The sequence below is a fragment of the Ctenocephalides felis genome, unplaced genomic scaffold (assembly GCF_003426905.1).
Source record: "Ctenocephalides felis isolate EL2017-DRISC unplaced genomic scaffold, ASM342690v1 CF-g0.4_SCAFFOLD_02380, whole genome shotgun sequence".
Taxonomy (NCBI): domain Eukaryota; kingdom Metazoa; phylum Arthropoda; class Insecta; order Siphonaptera; family Pulicidae; genus Ctenocephalides; species Ctenocephalides felis.
Genome location: NW_020538534.1, coordinates 1 through 16,019, shown reverse-complemented (window position 1 = coordinate 16,019; position 16,019 = coordinate 1). Strand labels below are relative to the sequence as shown.

The 16,019-nt window shown below is 33.3% G+C and overlaps 1 protein-coding gene across 1 annotated transcript; it reads right to left on the bottom strand.

Moving 5' to 3' along the window:
* Nucleotides 1-1,572: 1,572 nt before the first annotated feature.
* On the bottom strand, nucleotides 1,573-2,136 carry LOC113380798. The gene has a single exon (XM_026619877.1). The coding sequence runs from the start codon at nucleotides 2,134-2,136 to the stop codon at nucleotides 1,573-1,575; it is 564 nt and encodes a 187-aa protein (XP_026475662.1).
* Nucleotides 2,137-16,019: the final 13,883 nt, after the last annotated feature.

The window sequence follows — 16,019 nt, the reverse complement described above, 5'->3', positions numbered from 1 at the left end:
AATGTTACCCCGTTTCGATTTAAATGAACACATTGTGATCTGTCATTAAGATACGACTTGACCAAGCAATGTGCCTTTCCTCTGATACCATATCGTTCTAATTTATTAAGCAAAATTTCGTGAGAAATGCAGTCAAAGGCCTTGGACAAGTCACAAAATACCGCCACACAATAACTGTTATTTTCAAAGGATTCAATAATACCGCGTGTGAGGTCAAAAAGAGCATGGGACGTTGAATGTCCTTTGCGAAACCCATGTTGATTTTGGTAGAATATTTTGTGCTTATTGAAAAAATATAAAAATCTTTTAAACAGAATTTTTTCGAAAACTTTGTTAAGTGAGTTAAGTAGGGAAATGGGTCTGTAGTTATTTATTAAATCACGTTTACCTTTTTTAAAAAGGGGGCGAATTTTTGATATCTTAAGGTGCTGTGGGTAGACCCCATCACAAATTAATTTATTAATACATAATAAGAATGGCTCAGCGAAATTTGAATGAAATTCTTTCAATATAAAACTGGGAATTTCATCAGGGCCTGAGCTAAAATTACTTTTAAGGCTAAGAAATGCTTCTGAAATTTCATCTAGAGTTACCGGAAAAAGATAAATAGTGTCAGACGATCCTGTAAAAATTAGAGAAGGTACACTAATGACGCGAATGTTATTTACATTTGTAAGTACTGACGTAATAATAGTTGCTTCATTTACGAAAAAATTATTAAACTCGTTAACTATGGTTTGGGGTTCATAAATCTTTACATCATTAATAGTAAGAAAATCAATTTGTTGATCATGCTTGCCAATATCGATTTCAGATTTAATCAGTGACCATATAGTTTTTGGTTTATTGCCAGAACATTTTATCAAACTATCGTTGTATTTAATTTTGGCTAAATCAACTACGCTATTAAAAATATCTTTATATTTTAAAAAATATTCAATAAAACCGATATCACTATTATATTTAGATAGTATTTCAAGCAGTTTCAGTTTTTTAAAAGAAATTAAGATGCCTTTTGTTTGCCAAAAACATGGATTAACTGCCCTGTTATTGTTACATGATGACTTTATATATGGAAATGCAATATTAAATTTATTGTAGAGAATAGATATAAAATTGTTAAAACTTGAAATACCATCACAAGCAGTTGTTACAGAATTCCATCTTTCCTTATTAAGTAAATGTAAAAATATAATTTTATTTGAATTACTAAATCGTCTGATATATTTATATTGTTTTTAAATATTGCTATTAAAGTTAACCGTCTTCATAGGCACTTTGTCACAAACATTTTCTAACACATTTGTTCGTTGTTCAATAAATTTAAAAATTCAGATATTGTAGGTAATGTTTTTGTAGATTTAGCTAAATGCCATGCTACTTTAATATTATAATCTAACCTTTTGTTTAACAACAATAAAAGAATTAAATCCCAATGCTTTGCTTCCTCGAACATAGCAATGAGTGATTGGTAATGAAATCTATTAATATTTAAAAATTGTTTCAATGAATCGTGTGTACTTTTATTTATATGAGGAATAGAATCTATAGCACCTGAGTGATTATTAATAATCAAAATTTATTATTATAAGTTTCAAGAAGTAAATCATAAGCAACCTTATAATTATCATTTGTCAAACTTAATGAAGAAATGAAATTAGAAGCTGGTTGAGTTAACGCTCCTTTCAAATAATGTAGTTTCTGAACCGGGCTTAATTTATCATTATTATGTATTGGTGATTCATAAATATCTTTAAAAGGAAGCCATTGACTAGTGTCACCGTTAAATCTAGGTAGAGAGATTACTGGCAATTTTACATCTAACGTTGCTTCACTCTTTAGCCCCTGTTCAACTTTTACAACAAACTTACTTATATGTTGTTCCAACGAAGCTAATAGTGATAAGCTGAGATCATAAAATTTGTCGTATTCATTTCTGAATTTTCCTGGACTATGCCTTTCCAATACACCATATAATAGGTCAAGTTTCTCCATGCATTCCTTTAACTTTGTTTTCCTTACACTAAATTCAGAAACATTAGTTACATTACTTGCAGCAGTTATAAATTTTTGAAAGCGTTCGGTATGCTTTTTTACAATGGCATATTGTAATAAAACTCTATCGATATCAGTCATTTTAAATAATGGGTAATATAATGACTTTACAAAGTGGAATTGTACACTTTGATACAATGTATACGATATATCTTTACAATAACAAAATTTTAAATAATGGGTAGTAGAATGACTTTACAAAGTGGAGTTGTACACTTTGATACAATGTATACGATATATCTTTACAATAACAAAATTTTAAATAATGGGTAATAGAATGACTTTAAAAGTGGAATTGTACACTTCAAAGCAATTTATACAATATATCTTTACGATAACAAAATTTTAAGTAATGGGTAATATAATGACTTAAAAGTGGAATTGTACACTTCAAAGCAATTTATACAATATATCTTTACGATAACAAAATTTTAAGTAATGGGTAATATAATGACTTTAAAAGTGGAATTGTACACTTCAAAGCAATTTATACAATATATCTTTACGATAACAAAATAAAGGTAATAATTTGAACAATAGTAATTTACAATATATATGAAAGAAAATATAAAATGAGTATATAATATATAAGGTTTAGACTCAGCAACAGGTTGTTACTTGAATACCTAACTCTACCTCGTGTGCTGTCCAGAGAATTCCTGTGTATTGTCCAAAAAATTCCTGTGTATGGTCCAAAATTCCAGTAAAACTTATCGTTCCTGAATTAATTTGTCCTCAGCAATGTATCCCGAGATATAGAGCGTAGTAGTAAACAAACTCCAGATAGAGGTTATGTGTCAAATGGCTTGGCGGCGTGGTATAGCTTGTATAGTATAGGAATAACTTGCCAAATCCAAATCCAATTATACGAAGATGCTGTTCCCGATCATGAATTAAGCAGTGTTTTTAATATTCACCTAACTTGAATCCAAGAATGTATATTTCCAGTTTGTTGACCCACGTGTACAGCGTAAACAAAACTTGTATGTGTATTTTTGGTTATGGTACTACTAAATATGCACTGATTTTAACTATCCGTGAGATGGACCAATTTTATGGTAATAAAGAAAATAAATAATAACATTAACCAAAACACAATTTAAAATATAATATGATTTATTTGCTGGATGTGGTCTCTTGAAATACAATATGGAACAGGGAACAGGACGTACATAAACACAACAAGCCTAATCGCATAGTAACATAGTATACTTCGCTCTGTATTACAAAGATAAGACCCGCGCGAAATTTGAATACACAAATACTTTTGTCCACAACACTAACATCCATTGACAATTTAAAATATATGGTGCTAAATATTTTCTGCCTGATGATATATTCATAACGGCCTTACAATTTTTATTACTTACGGCAAACATAAATTCATGCAGGGTAAGAATTTTAAATTGTTCCTTATTATATACTAGTGATGCTAAATGTGCATCAATAATTATATCATCTAACCACTCCTCGTTGTACAATGTGAAAAAATTATTCAATCGAATAGAATATTTACCTAAAAATCCTATAACATATGATTCACATTTTGCTCTATTGTATATGTAGAGTTTTATATAAAAATTAAAATCTATTGCTACATTATTAGGATGCTTACCTATTGAAAGGTGTGAGTCAGATTTGGAACTCTTTTGGCTAATCAAAAATCCGTTTGAGGGCGGCAAATTTTTCTTAGTTAGAAAAAGATTTCCTATTTTATTCGGTTTTTCATTCCACATTTCCCTTGCTTCTCCCACATCTACTATTGTGCTATTATGGTCATTTTTATTCTCATGTGCTGCCACTGCCTTGTTTTTCGTATTTATTTTATTTTTATTATCCAACTTCTTTATGCTAGTATTTCTCCTGGCATTTCTGATACGACTTTCATTTCTTTCTTCAGGATTGAGCTTTGAAACAGAATGAAGTTTCAATAAGTCATTACTGCAAACACCTAGATGTTTTTTTAATATTTCTACAAATCTCATATATGGCATATTTCTTTCACCATGAGCCAGATTGTTTTTTAATGTATTAAAATAAGACTCTACAGCAGCATTTGAATACAATTGTGATCTCTCATTATCGAGCATCAACCCAGACCACAGTGGCAAAATTGGGATATACCGCTCCATATTATGGAGCAATCTGGCTCATGGTGAAAGAAATATGCCGTATATGAGATTTGTAGAAATATTAAAAAACCATCTGGGTGTTTGCAGTAATGACTTATTAAAACTTCATTCTGTTTCAAAGCTCAATCCTGAAGAAAGAAATGAAAGGCGTATCAGAAATGCCAGGAGAAATACTAGCATACTAGCAAATTATGTTAAACATAATTTAGAAATCCAGGACAGCAAAATTGGTTTTGATAACCTTCTTTCGGCATGCTCTCTTCAGTTTTGAGTTTTATATTGAGGAATTCCTTGTAAAACAGACTGCTTCGTAAAAGACTTTGACTCGAATTCACTTCCTTTTCAGGCTCTTCATTTTTTTCCGAACCAGCGTTGGCTAAAATTGATTATTCCAATATTGCATTATTATCTGCAATTTGAGAAATTTCCCTAAGTGCTGATTCTATTTCTATATGATGATATTCACTGCCTAAAATGCACACAATATTAGCGAATATTTTTCGTGCATAATCCAAATCTCGAGATTTTTTGTCTAAAAAGTAAATAATTAATTTTACGGCGAATATATATAAATCTCTATTGCCCTCCAATTTTTCAATTGGAGTATATATAAAGTCGAAAATGTATTGTTAATGAATAATAAGAAACTCTACACAGTTTATGTAGCTACTCTTCATTAGAAAATTCTAAGAAAATAATAAGAAAAAGATAATAATAAGATATTCTATACAGCTTATTTAGCTACTTTTATTACAAAATTCTAAAAAAATATAATTATTGAATCTATTCTACCTATTTAATCTATTTTATGTATTAATATTTTATGTAAAATTTATTAATGTTTTGATGATGGAAGACGCTAAAGTTTCAGGCAAGTTTTAGTGTTTTTCTGACGATTCGGGCAAAGTTTCAGGCAAGTTTTAGTGTTTTTCTGACGATCCGGCAAAGTTTCAGGCAAGTTTTAGTGCTTTTCTGACGATTTGGGCAAAGTTTCAAGCAAGTTTTAGTGCTTTTCTGACGATTCGGGCAAAGTTTCAGGCAAGTTTTAGTGTTTTTCTGACGATTCGGGCAAAGTTTCAGTCAAGTTTTAGTGTTTTTCTGACGATTCGGGCAAAGTTTCAGGAAAGTTTTAGTGTTTTTCTGACGATTCGGGCAAAGTTTCAGGCAAGTTTTAGTGTTTTTCTGACGATTCGGGCAAAGTTTCAGGCAAGTTTTAGTGTTTTTCTGACGATTCGGGCAAAGTTTCAGGCAAGTTTTCAGTGTTTTTCTGACGATTCGGGCAAAGTTTCAGGCAAGTTTTAGTGTTTTTCTGACGAATCGGGCAAAGTTTCAGGCAAGTTTAGTATTTTAGGCAAAGTTTCAGGCAAGTTTTAGTGTTTTTCTGACGATTCGGGCAAAGTTTCAGGCAAGTTTTAGTGTTTTTCTGACGATTCGGGCAAAGTTTCAGGCAAGTTTTAGTGTTTTTCTGACGATTCGGGCAAAGTTTCAGGAAGTTTAGTGTTTTACTGACGATTCGGGCAAAGTTTCAGGCAAGTTTTAGTGTTTTTCTGACGATTCGGGCAAAGTTTCAGGCAAGTTTTAGTGTTTTTCTGACGATTCGGGCAAAGTTTCAGGCAAGTTTTAAGTTTTTTCTGACGATTCGGGCAAAGTTTCAGGCAAGTTTTAGTGTTTTTCTGACGATTCGGGCAAAGTTTCAGGCAAGTTTAGTGTTTTTCTGACGATTCGGGCAAAGTTTCAGGCAAGTTTTAGTGTTTTTTTGACGATTCGGGCAAAGTTTCAGGCAAGTTTTAGTGTTTTTTTGACGATTCGGGCAAAGTTTCAGGGCAAGTTTTAGTGTTTTTCTGACGATTCGGGCAAAGTTTCAGGCAAGTTTTAGTGTTTTTTCTGACGATTCGGGCAAAGTTTCAGGCAAGTTTTAGTGTTTTTCTGACGATTCGGGCAAAGTTTTAGGCAAGTTTTAGTGTTTTTCTGACGATTCGGGCAAAGTTTCAGGCAAGTTTTAGTGTTTTTCTGACGATTCGGACAAAGTTTAAGGCAAGTTTTAGTGTTTTTCTGACGATTCGGGCAAAGTTTCAGGCAAGTTTTAGTGTTTTTCTGACGATTCGGGCAAAGTTTCAGGCAAGTTTTAGTGTTTTTCTGACGATTCGGGCAAAGTTTCAGGCAAGTTTTAGTGTTTTTCTGACGATTCGGGCAAAGTTTCAGGCAAGTTTTAGTGTTTTTCTGACGATTCGGGCAAAGTTTCAGGCAAGTTTTAGTTTGTTTTTTCTGACGATTCGGGCAAAGTTTCAGGCAAGTTTTAGTGTTTTTCTGACGATTCGGGCAAAGTTTCAGGCAAGTTTTAGTGTTTTTCTGACGATTCGGGCAAAGTTTCAGGCAAGTTTTAGTATTTTTCTGACGATTCGGGCAAAGTTTCAGGCAAGTTTTAGTGTTTTTCTGACGATTCGGGCAAAGTTTCAGGCAAGTTTTAGTGTTTTTCTGACGATTCGGGCAAAGTTTCAGGCAAGTTTTAGTGTTTTTTCTGACGATTCGGGCAAAGTTTCAGGAAGTTTTAGTGTTTTTCTGACGATTCGGGCAAAGTTTCAGGCAAGTTTTAGTGTTTTTCTGACGATTCGGGCAAAGTTTCAGGCAAGTTTTAGTGTTTTTCTGACGATTCGGGCAAAGTTTCAGGCAAGTTTTAGTTTTTTCTGACGATTCGGGCAAAGTTTCAGGCAAGTTTTAGTGTTTTTCTGACGATTCGGGCAAAGTTTCAGGCAAGTTTTAGTGTTTTTCTGACGATTCGGGCAAAGTTTCAGGCAAGTTTTAGTGTTTTTTTGACGATTCGGGCAAAGTTTCAGGCAAGTTTTAGTGTTTTTTTGACGATTCGGGCAAAGTTTCAGGCAAGTTTTAGTGTTTTTCTGACGATTCGGGCAAAGTTTCAGGCAAGTTTTAGTGTTTTTCTGACGATTCGGGCAAAGTTTCAGGCAAGTTTTAGTGTTTTTCTGACGATTCGGGCAAAGTTTCAGGCAAGTTTTAGTGTTTTTCTGACGATTCGGGCAAAGTTTCAGGCAAGTTTTAGTGTTTTTCTGACGATTCGGGCAAAGTTTCAGGCAAGTTTTAGTGTTTTTCTGACGATTCGGGCAAAGTTTCAGGCAAGTTTTAGTGTTTTTCTGACGATTCGGGCAAAGTTTCAGGCAAGTTTTAGTGTTTTTCTGACGATTCGGGCAAAGTTTCAGGCAAGTTTTAGTGTTTTTCTGACGATTCGGGCAAAGTTTCAGGCAAGTTTTAGTGTTTTTCTGACGATTCGGGCAAAGTTTCAGGCAAGTTTTAGTGTTTTTCTGACGATTCGGGCAAAGTTTCAGGCAAGTTTTAGTGTTTTTCTGACGATTCGGGCAAAGTTTCAGGCAAGTTTTAGTGTTTTTCTGACGATTCGGGCAAAGTTTCAGGCAAGTTTTAGTGTTTTTCTGACGATTCGGGCAAAGTTTCAGGCAAGTTTTAGTGTTTTTCTGACGATTCGGGCAAAGTTTCAGGCAAGTTTTAGTGTTTTTCTGACGATTCGGGCAAAGTTTCAGGCAAGTTTTAGTGTTTTTCTGACGATTCGGGCAAAGTTTCAGGCAAGTTTTAGTGTTTTTCTGACGATTCGGGCAAAGTTTCAGGCAAGTTTTAGTATTTTTCTGACGATTCGGGCAAAGTTTCAGGCAAGTTTTAGTGTTTTTCTGACGATTCGGGCAAAGTTTCAGGCAAGTTTTAGTGTTTTTCTGACGATTCGGGCAAAGTTTCAGGCAAGTTTTAGTGTTTTTCTGACGATTCGGGCAAAGTTTCAGGCAAGTTTTAGTGTTTTCTGACGATTCGGGCAAAGTTTCAGGCAAGTTTTAGTGTTTTTCTGACGATTCGGGTAAAGTTTCAGGCAAGTTTTAGTGTTTTTCTGACGATTCGGGCAAAGTTTCAGGCAAGTTTTAGTTTTTTTCTGACGATTCGGGCAAAGTTTCAGGCAAGTTTTAGTGTTTTTCTGACGATTCGGGCAAAGTTTCAGGCAAGTTTTAGTGTTTTTCTGACGATTCGGGCAAAGTTTCAGGCAAGTTTTAGTGTTTTTTTTGATGATTCGGGCAAAGTTTCAGGCAAGTTTTAGTGTTTTTCTGATAATTCGGGCAAAGTTTCAGGCAAGTTTTAGTGTTTTTCTGACGATTCGGGCAAAGTTTCAGGCAAGTTTTAGTGTTTTTCTGACGATTCGGGCAAAGTTTCAGGCAAGTTTTAGTGTTTTTCTGACGATTCGGGCAAAGTTTCAGGCAAGTTTTAGTGTTTTTCTGACGATTCGGGCAAAGTTTCAGGCAAGTTTTAGTGTTTTTCTGACGATTCGGGCAAAGTTTCAGGCAAGTTTTAGTGTTTTTCTGACGATTCGGGCAAAGTTTCAGGCAAGTTTTAGTGTTTTTCTGACGATTCGGGCAAAGTTTCAGGCAAGTTTTAGTGTTTTTCTGACGATTCGGGCAAAGTTTCAAGCAAGTTTTAGTGTTTTTCTGACGATTCAGGCAAAGTTTCAGGCAAGTTTTAGTGTTTTTCTGACGATTCGGGCAAAGTTTCAGGCAAGTTTTAGTGTTTTTCTGACGATTCGGGCAAAGTTTCAGGCAAGTTTTAGTGTTTTTCTGACGATTCGGGCAAAGTTTCAGACAAGTTTTAGTGTTTTTCTGACGATTCGGGCAAGTTTTAGTGTTTTTCTGACGATTCGGGCAAAGTTTCAGGCAAGTTTTAGTGTTTTTCTGACGATTCGGGCAAAGTTTCAGGCAAGTTTTAGTGTTTTTCTGACGATTCGGGCAAAGTTTCAGACAAGTTTTAGTGTTTTACTGACGATTCGGGCAAAGTTTCAGGAAGTTTTAGTGTTTTACTGACGATTCGGGCAAAGTTTCAGGCAAGTTTTAGTGTTTTTCTGACGATTCGGGCAAAGTTTCAGGCAAGTTTTAGTGTTTTTCTGACGATTCGGGCAAAGTTTCAGGAAGTTTTAGTGTTTTTACTGACGATTCGGGCAAAGTTTCAGGCAAGTTTTAGTGTTTTTCTGACGATTCGGGCAAAGTTTCAGGCAAGTTTCAGTGTTTTTCTGACGATTCGGGCAAAGTTTCAGGCAAGTTTTAGTGTTTTTCTGACGATTCGGGCAAAGTTTCAGGCAAGTTTTAGTGTTTTTCTGACGATTCGGGCAAAGTTTCAGGCAAGGTTTAGTGTTTTTCTGACGATTCGGGCAAAGTTTCAGGCAAGGTTTAGTGTTTTTCTGACGATTCGGGCAAAGTTTCAGACAAGTTTTAGTGTTTTTCTGACGATTCGGGCAAAGTTTCAGGCAAGTTTTAGTGTTTTTCTGACGATTCGGGCAAAGTTTCAGGCAAGTTTTAGTGTTTTTCTGACGATTCGGGCAAAGTTTCAGGCAAGTTTTCATGGCTAAATTAACCGCAGACATTATTCTGCTCAATGCATTGGCAATGTGATCTTTGGGATCAAAGCAATTTAAAAACATGCTTTGATTACATGTAATTGCATTTTTTTAAATAATTTCATATATTTTTTACCAGATCAGTTTCTATCACTTCTGATTTTTCTTCAGCTAATTTTTCTTCCACAGTCCTCAAAGGAAACAATTTATCAAACACATTCTTCTTCTTTTTGAGGGAATTTACCTGAGTCGAAGCCTTATCTTGGTCGCTGATTTTCCCCTCTAAGATGATCACTCTTTTCAAAATATGATCAACAGTGGCTAAAAAACAAATAAAAATTAGAAATATATATATTGTATTGAATATTATGTTAACTTACCTTGAAGAGTGGAATATGTATACGCCATAGAAGGGATTATTTCTGTGATAAAATTGTTATATAGTAATTACAATAAACATATTTAATTTACTAACATGAGAACAAACTTAAGTATTAAATCACCTTTGGCAGCACCAACACGCTCCTGAACTTGTTCTGCTCCCACAAACACTTCCCTCTTCCTATTGCTTTGAGGAGCTATGATAAAAATAATAGCCATCAAATTTGAAAAATATTTATACTTAATAAAATTTAAAATCATTATCATTACTTGTGATTGGCCCAATCTCTTCAGTTATTGTTTTGTTGACTACTCCATCTTTCAATGAAACTTTCAGAAGAGAGCTTCTTTCTGTAATAAAGTTGTTATTACAATCAATATACTTAATATACACATTAGTATAAGCTTAAGTATTAAATTACCTTCGGCGGAACCAACATCTTCCTCAGCTATTTCTATATTTACAAACCTCTCCCTCTTCCTATTGCTTAGAGGAGCTATAATAAAATGGTAAAAACAATTACCATCAAATTTTATCGCAGGATAGCGATCCTTCTCACGCCGTCAATTAATATATAACTGTAACAAATGTAGCTGAATGTACTTTGCATAACGAACACTTTCGACGCTACATGATGAATAGAACGAGGCTAATTTTCGTTGCTTAAAGCACGTATTGTTTTGACATGAACTTGTGTATGATGGCACAGACTCACCAACTGATAATGCAAAATATTATCATGATACCAACATATAGCACTTATTAATATAATCAATCAAATTTGTCTTATTGCAACCTTGGATTATTGCATGAATGCTTGCATAGCTGTGGTCGCAAACCACATGTTTAAGGCATATGACCGCCTAATTTATCTATACAATCTGTAATACCTCTTTCAATCGCTCTAACATTATGTTCACTTAATAAACTATTTATCTATGGATATGTAAAACGATCTGTATTTGTGGGCACTATCATTACACCTGAATATAAAAATATTCTCTTACAAAAGGAGTAAGTTTTTTTACTAAACTATCTGGCGCATCAAAATACAGTACTCTATCTGCATTATTTTGCAAATACCCTTTTAATACATCACATGCTTCATTACTTACTGCTACCGGAATCATCTTTAACAGGTCAGGTAAAATTTGCTTTTTCGGTGGTATTGTCAATTCCCGTAACATCATACGGATACCATATTGTCGTCGGGATGGAAGTCATTTTTCTTCTTTTCTTTATACTTTGCCTGACGCATGCAAACTTGTGAAGGTAGATTGTATACTTTACCGAAATTTTCATATGATTCAGGAAATTCTGTTATCATATCTTTGAACTGCTCAAGACAATATGCTGCTGGTTTTTGATGTTTAAGTTTTTTTTAAATTATCTCTATCTTTTTCTTTTAGTTGCCTACACCTAAGAATTGGATTAGTTTCTGTACCATGATTAAGTATACCTTCAGGTATGATTAAAATTTCTTTAATCATTTTTTGATGAGGATAAAATTTAATGTGAGCATTAAATATCATGCAATTTCTAACATCCTCTTCCTCCTTTTGATTTCTATGCTTGGGACAATAAGCTCTAATATGGGCACTTTTTTATTTACACGTGCATAGTGAAAGTTCAAATCGCAAGGATATATTGCAGCTTTCTTAAAACACTTTAAAAATGTTTCCTTATAATATTTTTTTTTATTTGTACCATCTTCAATATGGAATAAATCCTCAAATTGAAGATCTGAAGAAAATAGCTTAATTTCTTTAGGGATTTTGTCTGTAACACTAATTGATGAGTTTTCGATATTACTATATTCTAAAGCACAATTAGAAACACCAGAAAAATTGCCAGTCATCGTGCTTGACAAAACATCCATTTTTATAACAATATAAGATTGCACAAAGCAAATATTCTAAAAATAAAAGATTAAAATTTAATAAGGATAAATTAGAATAAGTATGATTATGTAAAATATTTTGTTTTTTATAAATATAAATAATATGCCTCACCTTAATATTGTTATATTATTAATTTGTCAAAGAAGTTCCGGTATATGCCGAATATTGCTATAATACACCATAAGACCCTAAGAATAAAACGGAAAAACTCGTAAAAATAATAAGTTATTAATAAAATATTGTTTTTTATATTATATTGATATTTAAGGCAAAATGCCATTACAACATGTTATCAATAAATAACATATTGATCGTGTATCTTATAAATAATATGCCTTGCCTTACCTTACTATATTATTTCAGTCCGAGTGAAAGAACTTTATCTTAATACTACTTACCTGCAGCATTTGCGTCCCAAAAATGCCTTTTAAATTTATTGTGATAACTTTCCATAAACATAGTCCAAAAATTATACTCATAGTATTGTACGAATTATTATGACATCAAACCGTCATCATAGCCCATAGAAACGCATCATAAGGGGGCGTCTATTAATCACGTGACCGAGTTTTTAAGGATTTTTAGACCCCCCTCCCCCACCAAACATCACGTGTATTTTTAATTATATGAAAAAACTGTAAAGTTTCTGATTTTTTTTTGAATATGTTTGAACTTTTTTATAAAAAATAGTAAAAAAAATAAATACACGTGATATCTGATTCTATGATTCCACGATTTCTCGGAGAAAAGTCAAAATATTTTTTTTTCATAAATATAAATTTTCGGCTATAAATTGGGATGGATATATATATTTGATCTTATAAAATAGTCCGCACATGTGCAAGTGTAGGTATGAAAATACAATTTGCAGTTTTTCATCTTACTCATGTTGTATTATTATCATAGTCTATCATCAACCTCGGTACGGTCAACATCTAATTCTTGCTCCTTAGTTTTTATTTATTTTTACCTGAATTTACCGTTAAATCCCGTTATTTTTTAGTTTTTTATACCTGCGCGAGTGTTTTTCCAGTACCTTCAGTTTATTAAATTTGTGATTTGTGAATTTATTTAAATATTTTATATCGTTTTATCTTTTTATTCTAATTTTTTAAATAGTTAATTACTCAATTTATTTAGTTTCATTTTCTAGTTTACTTATTTCTTATTAAATATTTCAAAATGGTTGTTACACGGAGCCAAGTGCCAAGTCAGTCCTTAGATACAAGTGTCTCAGTTTTGGACGACTCAATCGATTTAAATTCTACTGTTCTTTGCTCGAATTGTTTTCATTTACAATCTCTTGTTCACGAAAGAGATATTAAAATTGATAGGCTGACAAAAGAATTGTCTGAGGTTAAGTTAGGGAACCAGTATCTTCAGCTCAGGATTACTGGTGTTAGTTCCGTATTAGGGAATATGAGCTCTTCAGGTTCGGTTTTCAAAGAGTCGTCCACATTTTCACGTTCTTTTTCTAAACTCTGTAATGAGTTATCTAGTTTAATAAAAAAACGGAACATAGATTTGAAACAGCTTAGGGATGAATTTACCAAATTAGAGTCCAAAGCAAAGCACCTCGAGCAACGCGTTAATAATGATTTGTTAAGTTCTATTAAGAACAGTAAAATTTTGTTCCTTTCCGATAGCCACGGCAGAGGGTGGTCAGAATGCTTGAGAGAATTGCTTGGACGAAAATTTGATATATTCAGCATAGTCAAGCCGGGGGCCGGATTTGCTGACGTGGTTGGGGATATCGAGAGTCTGGTGTCTGACTTTGGTCCGGGTGACCATGTTGTTGTTCTGGCTGGAACGAATGACGATTCGTCCAATTACGCTATTCGTAGCGCTTTGGAAAAGGCTCGTCGTTCATGTCAAAAGACAAACCTTTGTCTGATGACAATTCCGTACAGATACGATGACGTGCGTTGCAACGGGCTGATTTCCGATGCCAATTGCTGGATCAACCGAGACTACGGTCGAGGAAAGTTCAGTAATCTTCGGATTCTTGATGTCAACAGGCATGTTGGTTTATCCGATTACACCAGGCATGGCTTACATTTTCTTTTCAACGGGAAAAGAAAATTATGTAGGGTTTTAGCTAACGAGTTGTTGAGTGTCAAGGCTGTGGCGGGAATGAAACCTTCCGTTTCTAATTCCTTTCGTGCCTAAAGCTGATATAAAATTTTCAATTTTATTTCAAAATATACAAAAACTATCCAATAAACTTAATCAATTAGAAGTAGTTATAGATAATTATAAACCCCAAATATTATGTTTTGCTGAACACTGGTTAAATAAGTCGGATCTTGAATTAATTAAAATTAAAGATTATAATTTATCTTCTCATTTCTGTCGAACTCAATACGGCCACGGAGGTGTGTGCATTTTTGTAAGTGATTTCATTCGTTCTAAACCCGTTTATACTAATACTCTTCAAGTAGAAAAACTTTTTGAATATTGTGCTATTGAAATTAATCTCTCAAATGACGTCGTGTGTCTTATATGCGTTTATCGATCACCTGACCAGAATGTTGATATGTTCATCTCGCTGATGTACGAATTGATTCATAACCTTTTTGATAAATATTCCAAAATCATTGTTTGCGGCGATTTTAATATACACTTTGATAAGCAATCGAAGCCATCCATTGAATTCAATTTGAATATGCAGTCTTTTGGTTTAAAGCGTACTATACATGAACCTACTCGGTTTTCGCATCAATCTTCTTCTTGCATTGATAATTTCTTCACCAATTTAAAAGACTTTGATTCGCGTGTTATAAATACCACTCTTTCAGACCATCGAGGCATAATATTAAATTTTTGTAATTTTTCAACTTCTAAATCTACCTTATCTTACACAAACGTTATTTTGATGAATCAAATAAATTGATTTTCAAATGTCTTTTGGAAAAGGAATCATGGACCTTGCTTAACAAGTCGAAAGACTCAAATACAATGTTCGACAACTTTATTTCTACATTTTTATTCAACTTTAATCAAGCTTTTCCTCTCATTAAGAAAACCGTTTGCCCAAAAAATAATACTTCAACTCCTTGGCTAACTAAAGGGTTGAGAATTTCACTTAAAAGATTAGCATTTCTTGAGAGATTATCGGTACATAATGATAACATGGCTTTTATAATTTATTTTTTGAAATATAGGGCAACTTTAAATGATCTAATCAATTTAGCGAAGATCAAATACAACGAAAACTTGATTTTTAATTCAGCTAATAAACAGAAAACAATTTGGTCCTTAATTAACTCGGAAATCAACACGAAAACTAAATCTTCACAGATTGATTGTCTTACAATTAACGGCGACAAGATTATTGATAAGGTAGTCATATCTAAAAATTTAATCACTTTTTTGTCACCGAAGCGTCTAAATTAACAAGCGCAATCAACTCGACACCACTAATCGACTAAATCTTTATCCGCGCGAAATAATTCTACATTCGTTCTTTATCCTGTAAATTTAGAAGAACTAAAGCAAACCTTTCTATCGATAAAAGTTACTAGTTCAGCGGGTCCGGATCAGATACCTAGTCTTATTCTTAAAGAATTCTATCCCTTTTTCATAGATAAATTTATGTTATGTTTAAATAAATGCTTCGATGAAGGATATTTCCATCGCACCTCAAGCATTCAAAGATTTTTCCACTTCATAAGAAAAATAATAAAGACGATATAAATAATTACCGTCCCATTTCCCTCTTGAACTCTTTCGATAAAATAATTGAAAAAATCTTGCATACTAGTTAAAGTCTTTTCTCAATAAATATAATATTTTGTTCAAGAATCAGCATGGTTTCCGAAAGAACCATTCCACTTCCACTCAATTTATAATTTAGTTCATAACATCATTGACTCCTTCGAAGAAGCCACATATTGTACTGCGATATTTTGCGATCTGTCCAAAGCTTTCGATAGTATTTCTCATCAAAGACTTCTTGACAAATTAGAAAATTGTGGTATTCGCGGACGTTCGCTCAAACTATTTCAATCTTACCTGTCTAATCGAACACAAAGCGTTTACTTAATAACGATCACGAGCAAATAATTTCGGATATAATTGACAAGTACATTGGGAGTTGCCCCAAGGATCAATTTTAGGGGCTCTCTTATTTCTCATATATATTAATGATTTACTCATTG

Bases quoted from the DNA above. Each gene is read 5' to 3' on its own strand.
- LOC113380798 (XM_026619877.1), bottom strand. From the start codon at position 2,136: ATGACTGATATCGATAGAGTTTTATTACAATATGCCATTGTAAAAAAG.